At 46.3% G+C, this 23,625-nt stretch overlaps 1 protein-coding gene and 1 pseudogene across 1 annotated transcript; both read left to right on the plus strand.

Moving 5' to 3' along the window:
- Positions 1 to 1,651: 1,651 nt before the first annotated feature.
- On the plus strand, positions 1,652 to 18,135 carry LOC113876479 (cytochrome P450 2B4-like). The gene is made up of 9 exons (XM_027515749.1): positions 1,652 to 1,944; positions 7,486 to 7,648; positions 7,797 to 7,946; positions 9,269 to 9,429; positions 10,883 to 11,059; positions 11,539 to 11,680; positions 13,217 to 13,404; positions 13,577 to 13,718; positions 17,695 to 18,135. The coding sequence occupies exons 1-9, from the start codon at positions 1,774 to 1,776 to the stop codon at positions 17,883 to 17,885; spliced, it is 1,485 nt and encodes a 494-aa protein (XP_027371550.1). The 5' UTR covers positions 1,652 to 1,773; the 3' UTR covers positions 17,886 to 18,135.
- Positions 18,136 to 20,027: 1,892 nt separating this feature from the next.
- LOC113875307 overlaps positions 20,028 to 23,625 on the plus strand; it is a 28,151-nt pseudogene continuing 24,553 nt past the window's right edge.

Consider the following 23,625-nt stretch of genomic DNA (forward strand, 5'->3'; position numbering starts at 1 on the left):
AGAGATTGTGATGTGTCCTCCAAATAGACTGGGAGCTCCTGTCAAGTCCCCTCCCCTCTTGATGAGTTATTGACAGCTCATGTTAGCAATCTAAGGGCTCTGAGAAGTCCTGTAGGAAAGAAAGCAGTTTGTTTAACCAAGCTTTTCCCTTGCTTACTTACCCAGAGAACTCTTTCCCTTAGAACGTACTGCCCTCTTCTGCCTCTCACCCTTTCTTTTTCCTTCTGCTTCTCTCTGTCTGTTATCTTGCTCTGCATCTCTGCCTCTGTCTCAGAAAGGCAGCCTAGTCAAATGGTTGGAAGAACAGACTCTGGAGCTAGACTGTCTGGGTTTGACTCCTGAGGCTACCACAGGATGGCTGTGTGACTTTGGGCAAGATCTTAACCTCTCTGTGATTCACTGCATTAACGGAGTGAGGATCAGGTGATTTCCTCTATGTAAAGCATTTCGTGTCTCCCCATCAGTGATTCCTAGGCCTGGAATAAGGACCCAAGTTCACTGCCAGTTCACACAGCACAGCAGAACCCAGGACCTGGGTTGAGGAAAGTTCATGGTGGCCTCTCTCCAAGGTCAGGAAAGTACAGGTCCCATCTCTTCAAGAGATCAAGGGACACTGGGTTGGAGGAGTCTGACTCAACTGCTGGGATCAGAGTTTTGGTTCCTCAAGAAGTTTGCCTAACATTGCAAGAAAGAGACTGCCACCCTCCGTCGAAAGAGGAGAGACAGAGAGAGGTGGAAACCCAGACCCAGGCCACGACAAGTGGACACAGACACAATCATTAGCATATTTGGTAAATACGAATGGAGCCTACCAAAAGCTCAGGGGAATTCTGGAGACAGGCAAGCTCAGTGGGCATTGATCAAACTGCATGCAGTCTCTGTGCTCCTGGAGCTCAGAGTTTAAGGAATGAAACAGAGACACAGAGACAGAGAGAGATAGCAGGAGAGAGAGACACACACACACATATAGACTATCATCGAGGGACAGAAAAAAGTTCTGCAACTGTGAAGACAGAGCAGGAGGCAGGGAGAAAACTCAGGGCAATCAGAGATCTGAAGACTCCAGAACTGTCTCTCACCCCCTATTGTTTTTCCTCTCCTGCCTCTCCCATCTACGGCTCTCACAGAAGGGAGGGTGAAGGAAGCCGGGCTGGAGAGGTAAAGGCTGAGTGTCTGCAAGCCCTGTAGTGACAGGGACTGTCTGATGCGGACACACACACACACATACACACAGACTCACACACATGGACCCACCCCACCACTACCACCATGAAAACACAGACACACCTTCAGGTGTGAGACACCACACAAATACATACAAGTCCACACACGTGCAGAGACACATGAGTAAGCACACTCACACTCATGTACAGAAACACACATGGGCATGTTCACATAAATACAAACCCTCTTTCATGTGTAAGAATCACGCAAGCAGGTATGTACCAAAGTATGTAAACACAAACCCACTAACACAGCTAAAGCAAGGAGACAACGAGTTCTCTCCATACCCACAAAGTAAACAGGCTTATGCGGACCTTGTTATTGCTACCATGGTGTCTCTGCCAGTATCTAGGGAAGGGCTGTAGAGGTATCAGGGGAGAAGGTCAGCTGACTGTCAGAGCAGGAAGTGTGTGCTCCTTCTCTTTTGAGTTCAGACTCTCGAAGGACACCAGGGAATGGATGGTGTTACATAACTGGGTGTTGGCGCAGGCTTAGTATAAAAGGCTCAGCCAGAAGCCCAGCAGGTTGGAAGACCGTCGGACTTCGGCCATGGAGCTCAGCGTGCTCCTTCTCTTTGCTCTGCTCACTGGACTCTTGGTCCTCCTGGCCAGAGGCCGCCCAAAGGCCCATGGCCGCCTCCCGCCTGGCCCCCGTCCTCTGCCCTTCCTGGGGAACCTTCTGCAGATGGACAGAAAAGGCCTGCTCAAATCCTTCCTGAGGGTGAGACTCAGGTGGGTGGGATCTGAGGGTGGATCCTTGCCTCCGTCCTTGGGGATCATTCACCAGCAGATGTGAGGCACCCTTCTAGGCTCAGGGGTGGGCTGTGGGAAGTTCGGTGAGGAAGGGATGTGGAGCTGAAGTGTGGTGGATCAGGCAGTCAGAGGTGTCCCTTGCTCATATGGAAGTGTGTGGGCACTGTCCCTGGAGAGGGTAGGCGGGCATGAAGAGGTGTCTGGGTGTGAGCCAGGGGTATAGAAATCCCTGCTCCTCTGTCCCCTTCTCCCAAGGCAGAGACTTGGGAGAGAGGGAGAAAAGAGGTGGTAGTACCTGTCAATAGGTTTCTCCTCTGGCAACAAAAGCTGACAAAGATTAGTCCCAGCCAGCGCCAGACAAAGAGGAGGAGGGAGGGAGAATGGAACGAGAGGCCAAGTCCAAAGTTCTTACTAATCATAAACATTAATGTGCAATGAGTAGCTGACACTGGAGTGTTTACCAGGTCCTGTATCACTGCTCTCTAGGCATGATTTCCTGATTGATGATCTATTCATGTATTAATAATGTAATCCGTGGGCTTCCCAGGTGGTGCAGTGGTAAAGAATCTGCCTGTCAGTGGGTTCAAATCCTCGGTTGGGAATATCCCTTGGAGTAGGAAATGGCAACCCACTCCAGTAGTCTTGCCTGGAAAATTCCATGGACAGAGGAGCCTGAGGGGCTACAGTCCATGGGGCTGCAAGGAGTCAGATGTGACCGAGCAACCGAGCACATGCACCATGTAATCTACACCTGTGAGCCCACATCCCAACAGGTTAGGCTTAGGGAACACTTGACAGTAACTTCCAGCAGCCCCAGGTGCCTCTGTCCCCTCCCCCCAAACCTGCAGTGACCACACTCCTGAGTCTTGGGCTTGTCATCTGTTTAATTTTTGTTGTTGCTGAGCTCCGCTGGTTCTTTGTTGTGGTGTGCAAACTTCTTCTAGTTGTGGTGTGCCAGGTTCACTTGCTGTAGCCCATGGGCTCTAGAGTGTGCAGGCTCAGAGCTCAAGCGCTCTCTAGTTGCAGCCCTCCAGTTTAGTTCCTCTGTGGCATGTGGGATCTTAGTTTCCCGACCAGGGATCGAAACTGTGTCCTCTGCATTGGAAACTGGATTTTTAACCACTGGACCACCCTTTGATTTTAAGGGAGAGTGTTTTATCACAGACGTGGAGCCCCCAATTGGGTATTATTTCATTTTCATCACAAGGGTAAACACCATGACTTTTGTGGAAACACCTGGACTTAGTTTCTTCACTCAGAACTATGTGGCTAGGATTTATTTGTATCGTGGAGGGAATTCATCAGGTCTCGGTTACAGCACCTCGTGGGCCAGAAGAGGTGTCGCCCTCACCTTAGAGAAATAGATAGTGAGGGCAGCCCAGGGAAGGCACTGGTCCGTACTTACACCCTGGGACTTCACAGAGGGGATGTGCGAGTCCAGATGGAGGCCTTTTCTTCTCCTTCATAGACGGAAGTGCCTAACACTTTGTTATTTTATTTATTGTTATCACATGCATACTCAGTTGTGTCCGACTCTTTGTGACCCCATGGACTGTAGACTGGCAGGCTGCTCTGTCCATGGGATTCTCCAGGCAGGAATACTGGTGTGGGTTGCCATGTTCTACTCCAGGGGATCTTCCCCACCCAGGGATCAAAACCCCTTCTCCTGGGTCTCCTGACAACTTGGGGATCACTAAATCCTTTGGGAGTTTAAGGCACAATGGATCCCCTCCCCCACAAATATTCACAGATATTTTGCATAAATTTTTGCTAGCTCCAGACCCCCTAAATCTCTTCTATAGTCCTCGCAAGGATCCTCTGTGTGTCCGTGATCCTCTTTTTTCCCGGTCCTGTCATGTGGGCATGTGGGATCTTAATTCCCCAACCAGGGATTGAACTCGTGCCCCCTACAGTGGGAGCTTGGAATTCCAACCACTGGGCCACCAGGGAATTTCCCCATGATCCTCCATTCTCATTGCGTCTTTGGAGAGAGAGAGAGAGGTTGAGAGAGACAGATGGAGGGAGGGAGAGAAAGAGGTCGTAGGTTAGTAGGTGTCATGATTTATTTCCAAATCCTCTGGAGTCAGACAGATGAGGGTTTGTGTTCCAGATTCAACTCTTACTCATTGAATCTTAGCTTCTCTTCAGCAAGATGAGGTCGTGATGATAAGAATGCCTGCCTCATAAGAGAGTTGTGAGGACTAGACAGTGCATAGAGCTTGGTATACAGCAAGTGCTCATTAATACTCAATCTATTCATTCATTCAATGGTAACTTACTGGGCACCTTCTGTGTGTCAGAAAATGTTCTGGGCATTGGTGGTGTGGCATTAGGGCACACAAACAGAGAAGGACATATTAGGTTGGTAAGAACTGTGATTAAAATAAAGCAAGGTGATATTCTCAAGAGTGGCGGGAGCTACAAACCAGGGCTCTGTGACAACCTGGAGCAGTGGGGTGGGGCGGGAGGTGGGAAGGAGGTTCAAGAGGGAGGGGACATAGGTGTACCTACGACTGATTCATGTTGACATATGGCAGAAATCAACATAATGTTGTAAAGTCATTATCCTCTGATTAAAAATAAATACATATATTTTAAAAGTGACAGGAGTTCCTTGAAGCTACTTTAGAATGAGTGGCGAAGGAAAGGCTCCATCTTGCCTTGTTGCTGATCAGACACCCTGAAAGATGCCTGTGGAAGATATCAATGAGCGACAGGTATCAGTTCCAAAACTCAGAAGCAGGAGCAAGCTCAGCATGTTTGGGGAGCCACAGGGAACCTGGATCTGTGCAATCAAAGGATCTGTGTGTGTGTGGGTGGAGATATCAGAGGGGTAATGGGGCAACATCATGGGGGCTCTGTCCACTATGGGGAAACTTCAGGTCTTACTTTCAGGGTAGTAGGAGTGCTAGATGGTTTGACACAGGTTAGGGATATTAATCAATTTACCTTTTAATCAGACAGCTCTGGTTTCAAGATAGGGTGGGGTGTGTAGTGAAAGGATTGTGGGTAACACAGGAAAGGAAGTTTGCAGAGATCACTGTGAGAGAGTTTTCAATACACTTAACCTTTTTATAATTTTAAGTCAACTTTTTAAATCAATTTTTGAAATGGCGGTATCGTTGATTTACCAAGTTTTGCTGATTTCTGCTGTAGAGCAAAGTGATTCAGTTGCACATATATATGCATTCCTTTTTAAAAATCTTCTTTTCCATTATGATTTATCTCAGGATATTGAATATAGTTCCCTGTGCTATACAATAGGACTTGATTGTCTATCCATTCCATATGTAAAAGCTTACATCTGCTATGCCCCACCTCCCACTCCATTCACATGGCCTCCCCCTTGACAACAACTGTTTCTGTTTCCTAGGGATGTTCATTTGTGTCATATTTGTTTCATTTGTGTCACTTTTTCTTTCTTTTTTACACTGTTACCTTAATTTAATTATTATTTCTTTGGCCACGTTGTGCAGCATGCAGAGTCTTAGTTCCCTGACTGTGTCATAGTTTAGATTCCACATATAAGTGATATCATATGCTGTTTGTCTTTCTTGTTCTGTAAGTCAATTTGTAATTGAAGTTTAACCTTTAGGGTAAAGTACACAAATCCTGAGTGCTCAGTTCAGTGAATTTTCTCAAATGAAGATACTAATAGAGTTGACGTACAGATACGTAAGAACTTGGCTCATGCCCAGAAACCTTCTTCAGTCCCCCTTCCAGTCACTACCCTCCTATTATTCTGACACCATAAGTTCCTGTTATCTGTTTCTGAATTTCATATAAATACAATTATGGCATAGGAACTCTTCTGGGTCTAGTTGCTTTCACTCCACATTGCATCTGTGAGTTTCATTCTTGTTGCTTGCAGCAGTGGTTTGTTTTCATTTTCATGGTTGCATAGTATCCACGATATGAATTCATCACTAGTTGTTTATTCCCTATGTTGCAGAGCATTTTATTATAAGGCATCTATGAATCTCCTTGTGTTTTATTTTGCTGAGCACTTGTATGCATTTTAGTTGAGTGTGTTTCTGGGAATGAAGTGGCTGAGTTACTCAGCATACATGCCTCCAGCTTCAACAAATACTGTTGAGCTGTTGGCCCAGTGGCAAGACTTGATGTTATGACTTTTTCAAATTTCATGATAACCCCCAGAAGGCCATCACTTTACCTTCATGCCTCCCAAGTGGTTGGGTGGTTCTCTGGGCAAATTGCCAGGAGGCAGATGGGGGCTGAAGGTGGGTCACAAGAAGGATGGTTTTTTAAAAAATATTTAATTTATTTTGCTTGTGCTAGGTCTTAGCTGCTTTTCACTGCAGCATGCAAATGCTTAGTGGGGTCCAGTTCCCTGAGCAGGGATTGAACGTGGGCCCCTGCATTGGGAGCTCGGAGTCTTAGCCAGTGGACCACCAGGGAAGTTCCAAGAAGGATGATTCTTTAGTTGAGATGCCAGGGAGATCTCACCAGATTCAACTAATATCACCTGCTGCTGCTAAGTCGCTTCAGTCGTGTCCGACTCTGTGCGACCCCATAGACGGCGGCCCACCAGGCTCCCCCGTCCCTGGGATTCTCCAGGCAAGAACACTGGAGTGGGTTGCCATTTCCTTCTCCAATGCATGAAAGTGAAAAGTGAAAGAGAAGTTGCTCAGTCCTGTCCAACTCTCAGCGACCCCATGGACTGCAGCCCACCAGGCTCCTCCGTCCATGGGATTTTCCAGGCAAGAGTACTGGAGTGGGGTGCCATTGCCTTCTCCACCTGGGCTTGGGTGAAATTAAATAGGAATATTTAACCATCTGTGCTTCTTAGGGGGCTTTCCAGGTGGTGCTAGTGGTAAAGAACCCACTTGTCAATGCAGGAGATGTAAGAGACGTTGGTTCGATCCCTGGGTCAGAAAGATCCCCTGGAGGAGAGCATGGAACCCACCCCAGTATTCTTGCCTCAAGAATCCTATGGATAGAGGAGTCTGGCGGACTATGGTCCATAGGATCGTAAAGAGTTGGACACAACTGAAGTGACTTAGCACACACACGCTGCTTAAGACACCAACCAAGCCGAACACTGTGGACTGGGCTGGATCATGGGTTAATCTTTTAATCGCTGGGTTCTGGGAAGCAAAAAGGCAGACTAGGGTGTAAGGTCTTGGGGCAGTGGCTAGTTATTAATCTATATGCAAGTGTTTAATTACCAATCTCTATATAAGTGTTTTAGGGCTTCCTTGGTGGCTCAGATGGTAAAGAGTTTGCTTGCAATACAGGAGACCCAGGTTTGATCCCTGGGTTGGGAAGATCCCCTGGAGAAGGGCATGGCAACCCATTCCAGTATTCTTGCCTGGAGAATTCCATGGATAGAGAAGTCTGGTGAGCTACAGTCTATGGGGTCACAAAGAGTCAGAAACAACTGACTAACACACACACACACACAAGTGTTTTACTGGTTTAAAACTGGAGATGGCGACAGAGGTGCATACTGACTAATAGCAACACTGGCTGTGGGTGTGCTTGGCAGTTCCAACAGAAATATGGGGATGTCTTCACGGTGTACCTGGGGCCAAGGCCAGTGGTCATAATATGTGGGACAGAGGCCATTCGGGAGGCCCTGGTGGACCAGGCCGAGGTCTTCTCTGGCCGAGCGAAGATCGCCGTTGTTGACCCAATTTTCCAGGGATATGGTAAGGACCTCAGGGCCACTGGGAAGGGACAGGGGATGGAGGATGGGGATTGGGGTGCATGAGGCTGGGAAGGGAAGGGAAAGGGTGGAGCGGGACCCAGAGTCTCCTTGAAAATTCCTCTGCAACCCAAGCCTCTCCTAAACCCCAGGTGTTATCTTTGCCAATGGGGAACGTTGGAAGGCCCTTCGGCGATTCTCTCTGGCCACCATGAGGGACTTCGGGATGGGAAAGCGGAGCGTGGAGGAGCGGATTCAGGACGAGGCTCAGTGTCTGGTGGAGGAGCTTCGGAAATCCCAGGGTGAGCCCTGGGGCGGGGGTGGGCAGGAGAGAAACACGGGAAGCTGCGAGAGGACTGTAGCCCAAAGAGAGAGGGTATAGTTGGGCAGAGAGAGAGATGTAGAGACAGAGAGGAGACAGAGCTTGGGAGACCGTCAGAGGAGCAGGGACAGAGAGAGGGGCAGAGAGAAGGGGCAGAGGTGGGTAGGTGAGAAATGCAGGGGCAGGAGAGATACAGAAGTGTAGTGTCAAGAGGAACTCGAAGATGACTCAGACAGTAAATAGCACGTTAATTGCCTGTGTTCAAGGGAACCAGTTCATGGTCTGATTGTATCTGTCAAGGGCCAAAATGTGACTTCAGTAAAAAGACAGTAAAGAGAGAAAAAGAGAAAACTACAGATTTTTTTTTCTTAAAAGGACAAACTGTGTTTTCCTTTCTTTGGGTGAACAACTGGCAGTGAGCAAGGGGGGCAGTCAGGGTTTTCTGCTCTTAGGAAGTCAGGTGGGCACTTCCGGTGGGTTTAGGATTCCTCAGAAACGTGTGTCTGAGACATAGAGGTGACAAGATGCTTTCTTAAGAGATTTTGAGACATAAATGGAGAGTTTGGGAAGAAGAGGCAGAGCCACAGGGAGCTATAGAGGTATAAGGACGGAGGGACTCAGAAGGGAGACCAGAGGAGACAGAGGGATTCGGATGGAGACACAGAGAGGAAGAAAGAGAGAGATGGAGGGACTGAGCCAAAAAGAGAAGAGACTCAGAGAGGCAGGAAGGAGCAACGGCAGAGAGAAACTGAGGCACGAAGGTTAGAGAGAGACAGACAGGCTCAGGAAAGGGTGTGCAAGGGAACAAGAGATGATGGCCAGGCGAGACCCAGGGAGAGAGACTGCACTGACCTGACACTCCTGGGTGCACAGCCCACCCTCCCTCTGACTGGGGTGAGCTTGGCACATCTAAACATCAACAATCAAGTGCAGAACAGTTCCTAAAAGACCAGAGAACTCTAGAGGTGGACAAAAAAGATGGCAGGGGGTGGGGCGCAGGGTGGACAGTTAAGGAACCAGGAGAACAGAGCTTTGTAAATGGCACATGCAATTGATTGAACACCTGTTCTGCACCTTCTTCACAGGACTGAGATGAGAATTTAATACAATAATATGTGAAGTGCTTAGAATAGGGCCTGGCACAACTTCCAGGCTAGCGAGTGTTGGCTGTTATGATGTGTGTGTGGTTTTTTTTTTTTTTTTCCCTTTATTCATTGTGACTGAGTGACAGAGGAGAGTCACACAGAGACAGCTCCCCAGGCATTTGAGTCTGTGCCCTGTCACCCACTCCTTTCCCTCTAGGAGCCCTCCAGGATCCCGTCTTCTACTTCCACTCCATCACCGCCAACATCATCTGCTCCATTGTCTTTGGAAAACGCTTTGACTACAGAGATCCTGAGTTCCTGAGGCTGCTGGAGTTGTTATTCCAATCTTTCGTGCTCATCAGCTCCCTGTCCAGCCAGGTCTGAGAGGGCAGAGCTCGAGTGGACATCCAGGCAGGGGAGAGGGGTGATTTGCTTTTGTGAACCGGAAATGCAGCTTCCAGCCAGAAGAGGGGCAAAGACAACACATAGAGAGAGAGAGAGAGACAGGGACACAGAGACCTGGGGGAAGGGAGAGATGGTGAGACAAGAACTGAGAGAGTAAGAGGAAGAAAAGGGAGTAATGGAGGAGGGAGAAACAGAAAGAGGAATCAAAGACACACACATGAACATGCTCCTCTTTTAAAACAAAATGATAAAGTTTGTCTTTCCCAATTAACCTAGAAATACCCCTATTGTGAAAAGTGAAAGTGTTAGTACCTCAGTCGTGTCTGACTCTGTGATCGCAAGGACTGTAGCCTGCCAGGCTCCTCTGTCCGTGCAGTTCTCCAGGCATGAATGCTGGAAGGGGTTGCATTTCCTCCTCCAGGGGATCTTCCCGACCCAGGGATCTAACCCAGACAGATTGTAGGCAGATTCTTTACCTTCTGGGCCACCAGGGAAGCCCCACCCCTATTGTATGTTAAGTTAAAAAGTGAAACTTCAGAAAAGTCTGCCTGGCTGTTGTTCTCAACCAAAAGTGCAGGTCAGAGTCACAGGAACGAATATCAAAAATACAAATTCCCATGACCTCCTAGTGGAGAGTCAGGCCTGGAAAATCTGGAAGGAGCTTCAGATGAGTACTTGCACAAGTCCAACATGGGGTTTCAATTTTCTCCTCTCACAGAGAACCACAGAGAGGGGAAAAGTCTGAAAGGAGATCTGCCGAACAGTTAACCATGTTATCTCTAGAAGGATAGGTGAAGGAGGAATTCCACATTATAATTTATACTATCCTGCATTTTTTGCAATTGTTGGCAACAAGTTAGATGTTACATTCTCGTTAGGCAAAGCAATAGACATATGCTCCCAAATAGTCAGCAGCTTCATTCTGTGTAAGCATCATGATATCAACGCCTGACACAGCAAGGATGATGCAACAGGTGGAAAGAGACAGAGAGAGGTTTGAGCAGAACAGATAAAATGGCTGGGGTAGGCAGGGACAGGCCAGAGGGTGGATGAGCAGGAGACCCATGGAGATGAGGAGAGGTGGAAAGGAGAGAGAGACAGGTGGGCGAGAGACTAACAAGAAGACACAAGGAGAGGGGGAAGGATGCAGAAAGAGAAAAATGTGATCTCTTACACAAAGGAGACACAGAAGCAGTGAGTGAGGGGCTCAGATACAGAGTAAGAGCCAGAGGGAGACAGAGGCTGAGAGGTGGAGAGAGAGACAGAGACAGGGAGACCAAGATACCCCAGAGAGGCAGAGAGAGATGGAGAGAGAGACAGGAAAACAGAGATCCTTGTGAAGGTACTGGGGGCCAGAAGGGCTGTCCCTCCCTGTGACTGGCTAGCTCAACCCGGCAAGGGCCTCACAGCCCTTTCTCTCCCGCAGCTGTTCGAGCTCTACTCCAGCTTCTTGAAGTACTTTCCTGGCTCACACAGGCAAATCTACAAAAACCTGCAGGAAATCAACGTCTTCATTGGCCGCAGTGTGGAGCAGCACCGTGAGACCCTCGACCCCAACGCCCCCCGGGATTTCATTGACTGCTACCTGCTCCGCATGGAAAAAGTGGGATTTGGGAGAGGCAATGGGGGTGGAAGGGAGGAGAACAAAAGATGCAGAGTGAGAAGGGACGGGAAAGGAGTAGAGCAGTGGCGGGAGGGAGAGGGAAGGGGAGATTCGGAAGGGAGCAGAGGGAGAGAGGAAAGAGCGGGGAGATGGTAGTGAGGAGACAGAGGTACGGGAAATACAGGACAAGGGGGAAAACTACAGCAGCTGGTGAAAAAGTCACAGAGGCAGAAAGAGACTGGGAGAGGAAGGGGGACAAACACACCAAAGAGATGCAAGATGATTGAAACAGAGCAAGACAGAGCAAAGAGTGATTGAGACCGAGATAGAGAGATGGTGGGACACACAGAGCATAGAGGAAAGGGGGAAGGGCCAGACGGTGTGAGACCCAGAACCAGGTGGAGGGACCCGGAGAGAAGAGGGGTGGACAGCAGGGCCCCCGGCCTCCCCTGATGTGAACCCCACCCATCTGGTTTCAGGATAAGTCCAACCCCCAAAGCCAGTTCGATCATCAGAACCTCATCATGTCTGTTCTGTCTCTCTTCTTTGCTGGCACGGAGACAACCAGCACCACGCTCCGCTATGGGTTCCTGCTCATGCTCAAATACCCCCACATCACAGGTGGGTGAGCTGGGGGCAGACACTGGGGAGGGGGTTCTGACCCCTTTGCAGGTACAGAAATGGGGCTAGAGGTCTTTGGTGAATGAGAGAGGCAGCATCCCCCTCTTATACCAGGAGCCCTGAGGGTTGTTTTGGTTTTTGTTTTTCACTTGGCCCCTGACCAGGGATGGAATTTGCACCTCATGCTGTGGCAGTGTGCAGTCTTAACCACTGGACCACCAGGGAAGTCCCCCGAGCAGTGCAGGTCTTGAATGATCTACCCAACTAAGCCAGCCCTGTTAGTAGAAGGATTAATGAAGAATCTGTCAATTTGGGGAGTTCCCTGGAGGTCCAGTGGTTAGGACTCAGTGCTTTCACTACCATGGCCCTGGGTTCAATCCCCGGTCAGGAAACTAAGATTTGGCAAGTAGTGCAGCATCACCAAAAAAAAAAAAAAAAAATCTGTCAATCTGTTTTCTCACTGTTTTTCCTATCATTTAAAGATTGACCCATCATTTATCCATCTGTCCTTTCAACTCATCAATCAACCTGTGCACTCAGATTCTTTCATCTATGACTCATCTAGGATATATATATCCATGCTTTATTTGGACAAGCTGATTCATCTGTTGATCATTTGAAATAGCAATTCATTGAATGAACTGTTTGTCACTGATTCATCTGTTCCTTCATTCATTCATCCATCCATCTGTTTTTCTAAAACTAGGTTACCTACCTTAATCCTTCCATCGCTTGTTTTTCACTTCATCCTTCATCCATCTATCTTTTCATTTATTTATTTAATAATTCACTCATTTATTCACCTTGATTTATACATCTATCATTCAGTCCATCCAACCACCCACTTATTCCTGTTTACCTGTTCCTTTAAATGTATTCATTCACAATGTTCTTCCATAAATTTAGCCATCCAACCACTCATATGAGTTATTGGTTCATCAAGTTCATTTATTTATTTGTCTATGGATCATTTAGTAATAAATTAATCTTTGATAAGTTAATAATACATCCATTCATTAGCATTCTTCCATTTACCAGTCTTTCCATTCATGAATTGATCTACTGCTTGATGTATTTATTTATTTATCCAGTTGTTCATGGGTTAATCCACTGATGTGTTTTACAATTATATTCCTGAGGACCTAGCACAGTGCCTCATCTATAATATACACACAATAAATATTAGTTCATTTTCTACTCATCTTAGAGGAGGAACTTTGATAGGTTCATAGCTTTGGGTTTTTAGTCTGAAATTCTGAGCAAAACTGGGGTTCACGTGTGTGTGTTTGCTTGTGTATGTTGGGAGAAAATCCATAATATTCATTAGATATTAAAGAGTGAAAATTCTTGTAGTTTTCCCATTGCTCCTCCCACCCCAGGCTGGTTACTCAGAGGGGTGTCAATGACCTAACCATTTCCTATATGTTTTCTGGGCTCATTGGCCTGGAAATGAACAGACCAATGTTCATAGAACATTGAACTGTGTTCCAACATAGGAATATAAATGAGGTTCACTGGCTCCATTCTTCTGTGCAGAGAGAATCCAAAAGGAGATTGACCAGGTGATTGGCTCATATCGCCCTCCAGCCCTGGATGACAGAGCCCAAATGCCATACACAGACGCAGTCATCCATGAGATTCAGAGATTTGCGGACCTCATCCCCATTGGTGTGCCCCACATGGTCACTAAAGATACTCATTTCCGAGGGTACATCCTTCCCAAGGTATAGCACCTCACTGGGCTCCCATCTCTACCTTGTGTGGGTCTCCTGGGTTCTCCTTCATCTGCCAACATTGACCTCTTTTTGGTTTTATCACTCACCCTTGGTTCATTATGTGTAGGGGTGGGTTGGGGAGGAAATGGCGATATCTTTCAATCTTGTGACCCTCCCTCAGGGCACAGAAGTCTATCCCGTCCTGAGCTCTGCTCTTCATGAATCGTGTTACTTTGAGAAACCAGATGACTTCAACCCTGACCACTTTCTGGATGCCAACGGGGTAGTGAAGAAAAATGATGCTTTTATGCCCTTCTCCATAGGTAAGCTGGGCCTGCATTCCAGACTGCAGGTGCCGTGACCTCTTGAAGACAATCCAAGAGAGGTCTTTGTTCATTGAGCAGTTTCTTTGTGCCAGTTGCTTTACCTGTATTAATTCATCTCATCTTCACACCAACACTAGAGGGGGCTTGAGAACCAAGATCACATCCCAAAGGCACAGCTCTGTAAGGGACACAATTACACCTCTCTACACACAGGCATCAAATCTGTTGAGCACCACTATGAAAGGAACATTTCATCAGAGGTTGAAGATAACGCATCAGACAAGTCATGAAGAGACACAGTTCCTGCCCCAGGAAGTTTACAGTCCAACAAAGGAGATAAGCATGGGTCATAAGGTTACAGAAAAATCTATGATTAAATGAATAAATGTTGCAGTGGGCTTAGAACTCCTTGACTAAAGTAAGTGCTCCGAGGTCAACTCTTATTCATGTAACGAATCGTAATTATGATAACTGCTGTAATGGGGGTTTGGGGAACATCAAATAGGGAATACTGACTACTCCTGGTGGGTATGTGAGGAAAAGCTTACCCTAAACAGTGTCTTCTAAGCTACGACATCATGCGGGAGTATCAACCAGCCACTGGAAGGCATGTTCTCTAAGAGGGAGAAGCAAGGGCAGAGCCTGAAGGTGGAGATGGCATGGCTCATCTGAAAAAGAACTCAGGAAGACTGGGATGTGGGTTACAGAAGAGAAGGGCAAAGAAGAGATAAGTGAAGAGGAACTAAAGAGCCACTTGATGAGGGTGAAAGAACATTTAAAATATGAAGATCATGGCATCCAGTCCTATCACTTCATGGCAAATAGATGGAGAGAAAGTGGAAACTGGTAGATTTCATTTTCTTGGGCTCCAAAATCACTGCAGATGATGATTGCAGCCATGAAATTAAAAGATGCTTGCTCCTTGGAAGAAAAGCCATGACAAACCTAGACGGTGTATTAAAAATAAGAGACATCACTTTGCAGACAAAGATCCATATAGTCAAAGCTATGGTTTTTCATTAGTCATGTATGGATGTGAGAGATGGACCATAAAGAAGGCTGAACACTGAAGAATGGATGCTTTTGAATTCTGATGCTAGAGAAGACTCTTGAGAGTCCCTTGGACTGCAAGTAGATCAAACCAGTCAATCCTAAAGGAAATCAACCCTGAATATTCATTGGAAGGGCTGATGCTGAAGCTGAAGCTCCAATACTTTGGCCACCTGATGAGAAGAACTGACTTATTTGAAAAGACCCCGATGTTGGGAAAGACTGAGGGCAGGAGGAGAGGAGGGTGACAGAGGATGAGATGGTTGGCTAGTATCACTGACTCAATGGACATGAGTTTGAGCAAACTCTCAGTGATGGTAAAGGATAGGGAAGCCTGGCATGCTGCAGTCTGTAGGGTCGCAAAGAGCTGGACACGACTTAGCAACTGAACAAGAAGGGTGAAGAGCTCAGCTGGGTGGGGCCTTGAAGACTGGAAGTCTGAATTTGTTCTGCTGGAACTAGGGAGCCAGGGAGGGTCTTGACCTGCTTTGATTTCACTCTCTCCCTATTCTCTGCTCTTTGACCCCAACCAGAGGAAATCCCAATGCCCAGGTTCTCCTCCTTGGGGAGGAAGGTGGATCCCAGCATCAAGTCCCTAGTTTTGAATCGCACCGGTGACTCCAGTGACTCAGGGCCTCTAGCTCTGCCCAGTGCAATGGCTTCCTCTCTCATTTCTTTCTAAATTTTTGGCTGCGCTGGGTGTTGTGTTGCAGGGGCTCTAGAGCATGTGGACTCAGTAGTTGCTGCACAGGCTTGATTGCGGTATGTGGGAATCTTATTACTAGTTCCCCGACCAGGGATCGAACTAGTTACCTTGCATTGGGAGCTTGGAGTCTTGTCCACTGGATCAGCAGGGGTGGCCCCTCCCTCCTTAGTTCTTCTTCAGTGAGAGCCAGGGGACCTGTGGGGTCTGGGCGGTGGGTGAGGGTCAGTTTCTCCATTAAACAGTCTTGTCCTAAGTTTTAAGAGAGGCAGAGATGTGGCAAACAAAAACAGAGACAGACAGACAGATAAAGATAGAGTGAGTGAGAAACAGAGAGAGAGAGAGACAGAGAAAGACAGGAGAGATAACACTAGGAAGAGACTTAAAGTGAATATGAGGTAATAGAGGGAGGTGGAGAAAGAAGAGGCTGAGAAAGAGTAAGACAGAGAGAGGAAAAGAGAGTGACATAAGCAGCGAGGAAGAAACACTGAAGGAGAGGAAAGGAGAGATTGTGCAGGGAGACTGAAAAAACCAAGGGCACTGAAGGGAGAATCAGACTCAAATAGACAGAGAAAGGGAGTTACATAAGATTCAAGAAGGCGGAACAGGGAAGAGAAAAAGAAAAATACAGTGCCTGGCAGAAGGTATAGACAGAGAAAAAGACTGAGGCAGACGGCCATGGGCAGAGAGAAAGAGCCAGAGGGTGTCCAGTTGCAGAGCCTGAGTAATGGGAAGGAGTGGGTTGGAGGGAGCAGGAGTCAGACTGTTCTTGGAAGAGCGTTGTTGCAGAACCAGTTACAGGAGAAGAATCAGCTGGGAGCACCACTCTGAGTATTGTTATGCTCCTGTGTCTTAACTTCTAAATGAGCCTAGAAGATGTAGACCCTTCTCCAGTTACCTCCAATGGGCATAAAGTCTAACCACTTGGAAGACTTGAGGGGGAATTCCTTGGTCATCCAGGGGTTGACTCTGGGCTTCCACAGCAGGGACTAAAGGTTCGATCATTGGTCAGGGAACTGAGGTTCTCAAAGGCCGCTCGGTGCAGCCAAAAAAAATCAAATCAAATTAAATTTTTTTAAAAAGAGAGAGGCTGTCAGGGTCTCAGCCTTTCTTCTGGCTCCTTCCGTTCTCACTTCCCTCCAAGTTCATGGTTTAGAACTGTGGTGGGGGGGGATCCATATCCCTCTGAGAATCTCGTGGAAGCTGTCCACTCACATCCCATGACCATCAGTCCTGCACACAATGTTACATACTTTTTTTTTTTTTAGAACTCCTGGAGCCCATGGCTCCCAGGCTGAGATAAGGAGAAAACACAGAGACATGTAAATATACATAGGGCCAGAGACACACCTGGCATACAAATTCCCCACTACACACACCCAGAAACCAACACAGGTACTCACTACATTTGCCTTTAGTAACAGTCCATCCTAAAGGAGATCAGTCCTGAATATTCATTGGAAGGAGTGATGCTGAAGCTGAAGTTCCAATACTTTGGCCACATGATGAGAAGAACTGACTAATATGAAAAGACCCTGATGCTGGGAAAGATTGAAGGTGGGAGGAGAAGGGGATGACAGAAGATGAGATGGTTGGATTGCATCACTGACTCGATGGACATGAGTTTGGGTAAACTCCGGGACTTGGTGATGGACAGGGAGGCCTGGCGTGCTGCAGTCTATGGGTTGCAAAGAGCTGGACACGACTGAGCGACTGAACTGAACTGAACTGAACTGGTCAGGTCTTCTAAAAATTTTAGAAAACACTAACTTCTTTATCTTCAAAAGAGCCCTACTAGATAGGTACCATTCTTCCCATATTAGGTATGACAGACATGAAAAATATTAAGTCAGAAATATGCACCAGTCTGTATGTGCAGGCAGATGAACACACACATACAGTCAAGCATGCTTCCATTCTCTGGAGCCACAGAACTCTCTGGAAATTGAACAGAAGCTTACAAACTCTGTCCCAGAAAAATGAGCAAGGTACATTCACCCCACAGTTGTCACTGGCTTTCAGAGAGTTTTGAAATCCCTTAAGAGTCTACCGTGACTACAGGTTAAAGGCTAATCCCACACAACTTTGTTGCAATGAACACAGGTGTCTGGGCTTTGGGGTGTGACAAGGCAAAGTATGTGTATCTGCTCCTGATGTACACTGTGATCCGAGATTCTGTGCCTTGTGTCCACATTGTGAACCTCTGTTCTGTCCTCACAGGGAAGCGTATCTGTCTTGGTGAAGGCATTGCCCGCATCGAATTATTCCTCTTCTTCACCACCATCCTCCAGAACTTCTCCGTGGCCAGCCCCGTGGCCCCTGAGGACATCGACCTTACTCCCCAGGAGAGTGGAGTGGGCAACGTGCCCCCAAACTATCGGATCCAGTTCCTGCCCCGTCAAAGAGGCTGAGGGAAGGTGATCAAGGATACCAGGGTCACGTGTGTCCCCACCTTTGGAGAGAGTGGCTCCTGAACTCTCTCCCTGTCTTTCTGCCTCTGGACAGGCTGTGCTCTGAGCGAGCATCCCTCCCCTCCATGGATGCCACCTCCATGGGAAAGTCGCATCTGCATCTCACCTCCTTCCGTCCTTCTGCAGCTCTTCTAAACTCAAGGAGGTGTCTTCCTTTCACCTATTAATAGAATTATACAAGTGATGTATACATACATACATATATATATATATATATTTATTATTTATATTATTTTATATTTATATTTATATTTATATAAATATATTATATTATATATTATATATTATATATTATATATTATATATTATATATTATATATTATATTATATATTATATATTATAAATATATATTTATATTTATATTATATTATTATATAATATATATATTATATATATATATTTATTTAGCCAAATATATATATATATATATATATATATATATATATATATATATATTTGGCTAAATAAATGAGGCAAAGAATGAAAACTTGCCTCAGTATCTCTCGGCATTTCTGCCTCTGAGGCCAGAGCTTACCCAAGTGACTATTCCCATCTTGAGAATAACCACAGCCTCCCTTTGTCCACACCTTGGGCTCCATAATCTGTGCATCCATGAGCTCACTTGAGTCCTTCCAGTAGCCCTATGCAGTGAGTACAATGATCATGCCCATTGTACAGATGAGTAAACAGAGGCCATGCAATGACCAGCATAGTCTGAGGTGACCTGGCTAATGAGTGGAGAAGCGAGATTCACACTCTGGGTCCCTGGCTCTTGAACCCAAACTCTTTACACAGCTCCTCTCTGTCCCTGAGATAGAGTTTAAAATGAAGATGAAGTTCATATCTTGTAACTAACCAATCTCAAGTGTGTAACAAGGTGGCACTTAGTTCATTCACAATCCTGGCCATCACCATCATCTAGTTTCAAACATTTTCATCACCCAGAGGAAAGCCTGGTACCCTTTAGTAGTCATTCCCCATTTTCCCTTATGCTCAACCCCTGGCAAAATCAAATGCTTGCTGTCTCCATGAATTTGCTATTCTGCACATTTCATATAAACGGATCATGCAATGTGTGTTCTTTCGTGTCTGGATTCTTTCACTTAGTGTGGTGTTTTTGAGGTACATCCATGTTGTAGACCATGGGTTACACAGAGTGGTCCTCCTTCTTATTTATCTTCCTGCTTCTCCCACCCCCTTCCTCCCATGAAGGACCTCAGCCCACGGCCCCTGAGCTGTGTGGCTCTATACAGGAGTCTTGGATTCCCTGACATCCCCCCTCCAATGCCCCAAGTTGCAAATAAACATCAGAAGCCTGACATCCCTGGGTCTGGTGGTGATCCCTGCCAGCTTACAGACGACTCATTGATTGTCAGATCACTGGAGATCATTCCAGAAGGTGAGAACTGCTTCATCTCAATGCCTGTTCCTTGAGGGAAAACCTATTGTCTTGTTTAACACTCCACCGTCAGCACTTGAGGCAGTGTGTGGTAGGAGACAAGTATCTACAATATTTGCTGATGGATGAATGAAAAAAGCAATGAACCCCTAAACCCAGACCACACGGAGTTAGGTCTTCCATCAGACCCCGCCTCCTCCTCTACACCTCATGCTCCACAGATGCGCAGACACACCCCCTGTCCCCAGTGGGCACAGGAGGCCCACTTCTGCTGGCCAGCTAAGCTTAATCTCTTATGTTCCAATGCAACTCACAGATAAAATGTCTGAGAGCCACCCTTGCAGGGCCACCACCCTAAGTGCAGCCCCTACAAATTCCTTCAGCTGGCACCACCCCTCTTCCGTGGGGGACGTGCTCTCTGTTCAATGGCATCGCCCACCAGGCCACAACTCCAGCCCATCAAAGGCCCGTGGGGAGCTGGCTTGGGATCTGCTGAGATGATAAAACTTCATGGCCTCTGCAACCCCTGCAAATTTTGGGCTCTGTCTTGTCTCTGGAGAGTTAGCAGGAGTTCTGCCAAGGCAGGATCCTGGCACAACCTCCACACCCATCGGGCAAAATAACAAAGAACAGAGACATCTACATTTTTAGAGGAACGTCGGATGGAAGGTAGGCATGGACCATGGCTCTCTCTGCCATCCTGCTTCTCATTCTCTTCACTGGCCTCCTGCTCCTCTGGGGCTGCCCTGCCTCCCGGGGCCACCTCCCCACTGGACCCTGGCCTATGCCCGTCCTGGGAAACATTTTGCAAATGAACCCCAAGGATTTACTCAAGTCATTGTAGGCAGTGAGATGGAAGGGGCACCAGGGGGTGGAAAGCAAGAGGTGGATGAATGGGAAAGAGCTCCCAGTTAGCAAGGGAGCTCAGGGAGGCAGGTCAACTTTGGATGGGGTTCCCCAGACTCCCTTGGGAGCTGTCTTCTTCCAGCCATGATCTGGCCCTAGATATGGGATAGAGAAGCTACCAGAATTCCTACGAGAAGGAGTGGAGGATGGGTTGAGTTAAGAAAGAAGTATCTTTGTTTTTTTTAATTAAAATAGTTTATTGGAGTATAGTGGATTTACACTCTTGTGCTAGTTTCAGATGTACAGAGAAGTGATTCAGTTAAACATATACATATATTCATTCTTTTCAAATTCTTTGCCCATATAGGTTATTACAGAATATTGAGTAGAGTTCCCTGCTATATAGAGGTCCTTGTTGATTACCTGTTTTATATTAATATATAGATGGGTGTGTATGTTAACCCCAAACTCCTAATTTATCCTGTCCTGCCTCTCTGCCTTATATTTTCTCTTCAGTAACCATAAATTTGTTTCTACATTTGTGACTCTGTTTCTTCTATTTTGGAAATAAGTTCATTTATATCATTTTTAAAAATTGTATTCCACATATTAACAACATCATAAGACACTTGTTCTCTTTCTTACTTCACTTCATTTGATAATCTAGGTCCATCCACGTTGCTGCAAATGGCATTATTTTGTTCTTTTTTATGGCTAAGTAATATTTCACTGTATACATACACCATATCTTCTTACCCAAGCCTCTGTCAATGGACATGTACTTTGCTTCTGTTTCTTCCTTATTGTGAAGAGTGCTGCAGTCAACATTAGGGTGCCAGAATCTTTTCTTTAAAAAAAAAAAAAAAAAAACTTTTAACACAGTTCCCTGTACAGTTTAATAACAAGTGCCAAATGGGTTTTCAAAAAGTAGTCATAGTAAGGATAGATAATGATCATTAGTACTTTGGAAGGTGCAGTGAAAGAGTTGCTTCTTAAGGCCTTCTTTTTTAAACAAAATTTTTAAAATTTTTGGTCGAGCTGAGTCTTTGAGGCTGCTTGTGGGTTCTCTTTAGTTGCAGAGAGCAGGGGCTACTCTCTAGTTGAGGGTGTGGGCTTCGCATTGTGGTGGCTTCTCTTGTTGAGGAGAACGGGCTCTAGGCACATGGACTTCAGTAGTTGTGGTACATGGACTTAGCTACTCTGTAGCATGTGGAATCCTCTCGGGCCAGGGATCAAACCCGTGTCCCCTGCAGTGGCAGGAGGATTCTTACCCACTGTACCACAGAGAAATCCTGTATCATTTCTCTAATTCACTTTATATTGGAGTATAGTTGATTTAGAATGTTTTGTTAGTTTCTGCTGTCTAGCAAAGTGAATCAATTATACATGTAGATATATCCACTCTTCTTATGGTCTTCCCTAATGGCTCACACAGTAAAGAATCTGCCTGCAGTGTGGGAGACCTAGGTTTAATCTCTGGGTTGAGAGATCCCCTGGAGAAGGGAATGGCAATCCACTCCAATATTCTTGCCTGGAAAATCCCACAGGCAGAGGAGCCTGGTGGGCTACAGTCCATGGGATCACAGTTGGACATGACTCAGTGACTAACACACACACACTCTTTTTAAGATTCTTTTCTCATATAAGTCACTATAGAATATTGAGTAGAGTTCCCTGTGCTGTACAGTAAATTCTTATTAGTTATCTATTTTATGTCTATTAATGTATATGTGTTAATCCCAATCTCCCAAGTAATCCCTCCCTTCTTTTATCCTTGGTTACTGTAAGTATGTTTTTTGTGTGACAATTTCTGTTTCACAATTTTAATTAATTTTTTATTGGAGAATAGTTGATTTCTAATGGCGTGTTGGTCTCTGGTGCAGCAAAGTGAATCAGCCACACACACACACACACACATATATATCCACTCTCTTTTAGACTCCATTCCCATATAGGTCATTACAGAGAACTGAGTAGACTTCTCTGTGTTATGCAGGAAGTTCATATCAGTTACCTATTTTGTATATTATCCTGAGTATATGTCAAACCAGTCTCCCACGTTTATCCTTCCCCACTTTCCCTCTAGGTAACCATAAGTTTGTTTTCTACATCTGTGACTCAGTTACTGTGTCTAGGTGTTTTAGCACCATTTTTTTTAGATTCCACGTATATGTGACACCATATATTTGCCTTTTCTATCTGCCTTACTTCACTCAGTTTGACAATCCCAGGTTCATCTGTGTCAGTGCAAATGGCATTACTTCATTCTCTTTTATGGCTGAGTAATTGTCCATTGAATATATGTGCCACACTTTTTTTATCCACTCCTCTATGGATGGACATTGCTTCCATGGCCTGGCTATTGTAAATAGTGCCGCAGTAAACACTGGACTGCATGTATCTTTTTGAATTATGGTTTTCTCCAGACATATGCCTAGGAGTGGGATGGCGGGGTCATATGGAAACTCTATTTTTAGTATTTCTGAGGAACATCCATTCTGTTCTCTACAGTGGCTGCACCATAGTGGCTACATCAGCAGTGTAGGAGGGTTTCCTTTGAAGAGAGAGATTCTGATAGACTTGAGACATTGAGCTGTGGTCCTGTGTGGGTTGAGAAGGAGAGATTCTATAGCTTGGATGTAGGAGTCTCTGTAATTCTTAAAAGCAAAGCTAGGAGGGCTCTTGGAAAAGCCAAGAGAGGAGGATACTCGGGGTCAGGTAATATATGTGAGGCTCGGAGGAGACCACAGAGTTCCAGTCTCTGCTCTTCCCTGATGGGGCTGCAGCCTGCAGGGTAGGCTAACTGGGAGGTGTGATCCAGGGGTTAGGTGGAGATCCGTCTCTTGAGTTAGAGAGTGAGACCTGGACTCTGCCCTCACAGCTCCAGGAGAAATACAGGGATGTCTTTACCGTTCACCTGGGGTTTCGGCCTGCTGTCATCCTGTAGGGGTACGAGGTGATGAGGGAGGCCCTGGTGGATCAGGCCAAGGCGTTCTCTGGCCGAGTGCAAGTCACCATCCTTGACCCTGTCTTCCAGGGATCAGGTGAGTGGGGGACGAGGGTGAGAATTAGGGAGGGGAGGAGGGAACATCCCATGCGCCTTCAAAACCTTTCTTTCATGCCCCACCATCAGGTGTGGGTTTGCCAATGGAAAGTCTTGGAAGGTTCTACAGTGATTCTCTGTAACCACCATGAAGGACTTTGGGATGGGGAAGCACAGTATTGAGGAATGAATCAAGGAGGAGTCTCGGTGTCTGGTGGAGGAGCTTCGGAAATCCCAGGGTGAGTGCGGGCTGGGTGGAGGTGGGGGTGAGATGGGGACAGAAAGAAGAAGAGAGAAATGCGGAGACAGGTTCAGGAATAGAGAGAAGGAGACATAGACAGAAAAACAGAAAATGGTAGAGAGAGAGACAAAGTGAGACTAGCAGAGACAG

The sequence above is a fragment of the Bos indicus x Bos taurus genome, chromosome 18 (assembly GCF_003369695.1).
Source record: "Bos indicus x Bos taurus breed Angus x Brahman F1 hybrid chromosome 18, Bos_hybrid_MaternalHap_v2.0, whole genome shotgun sequence".
Classification (NCBI taxonomy): Eukaryota; Metazoa; Chordata; class Mammalia; order Artiodactyla; family Bovidae; genus Bos; species Bos indicus x Bos taurus.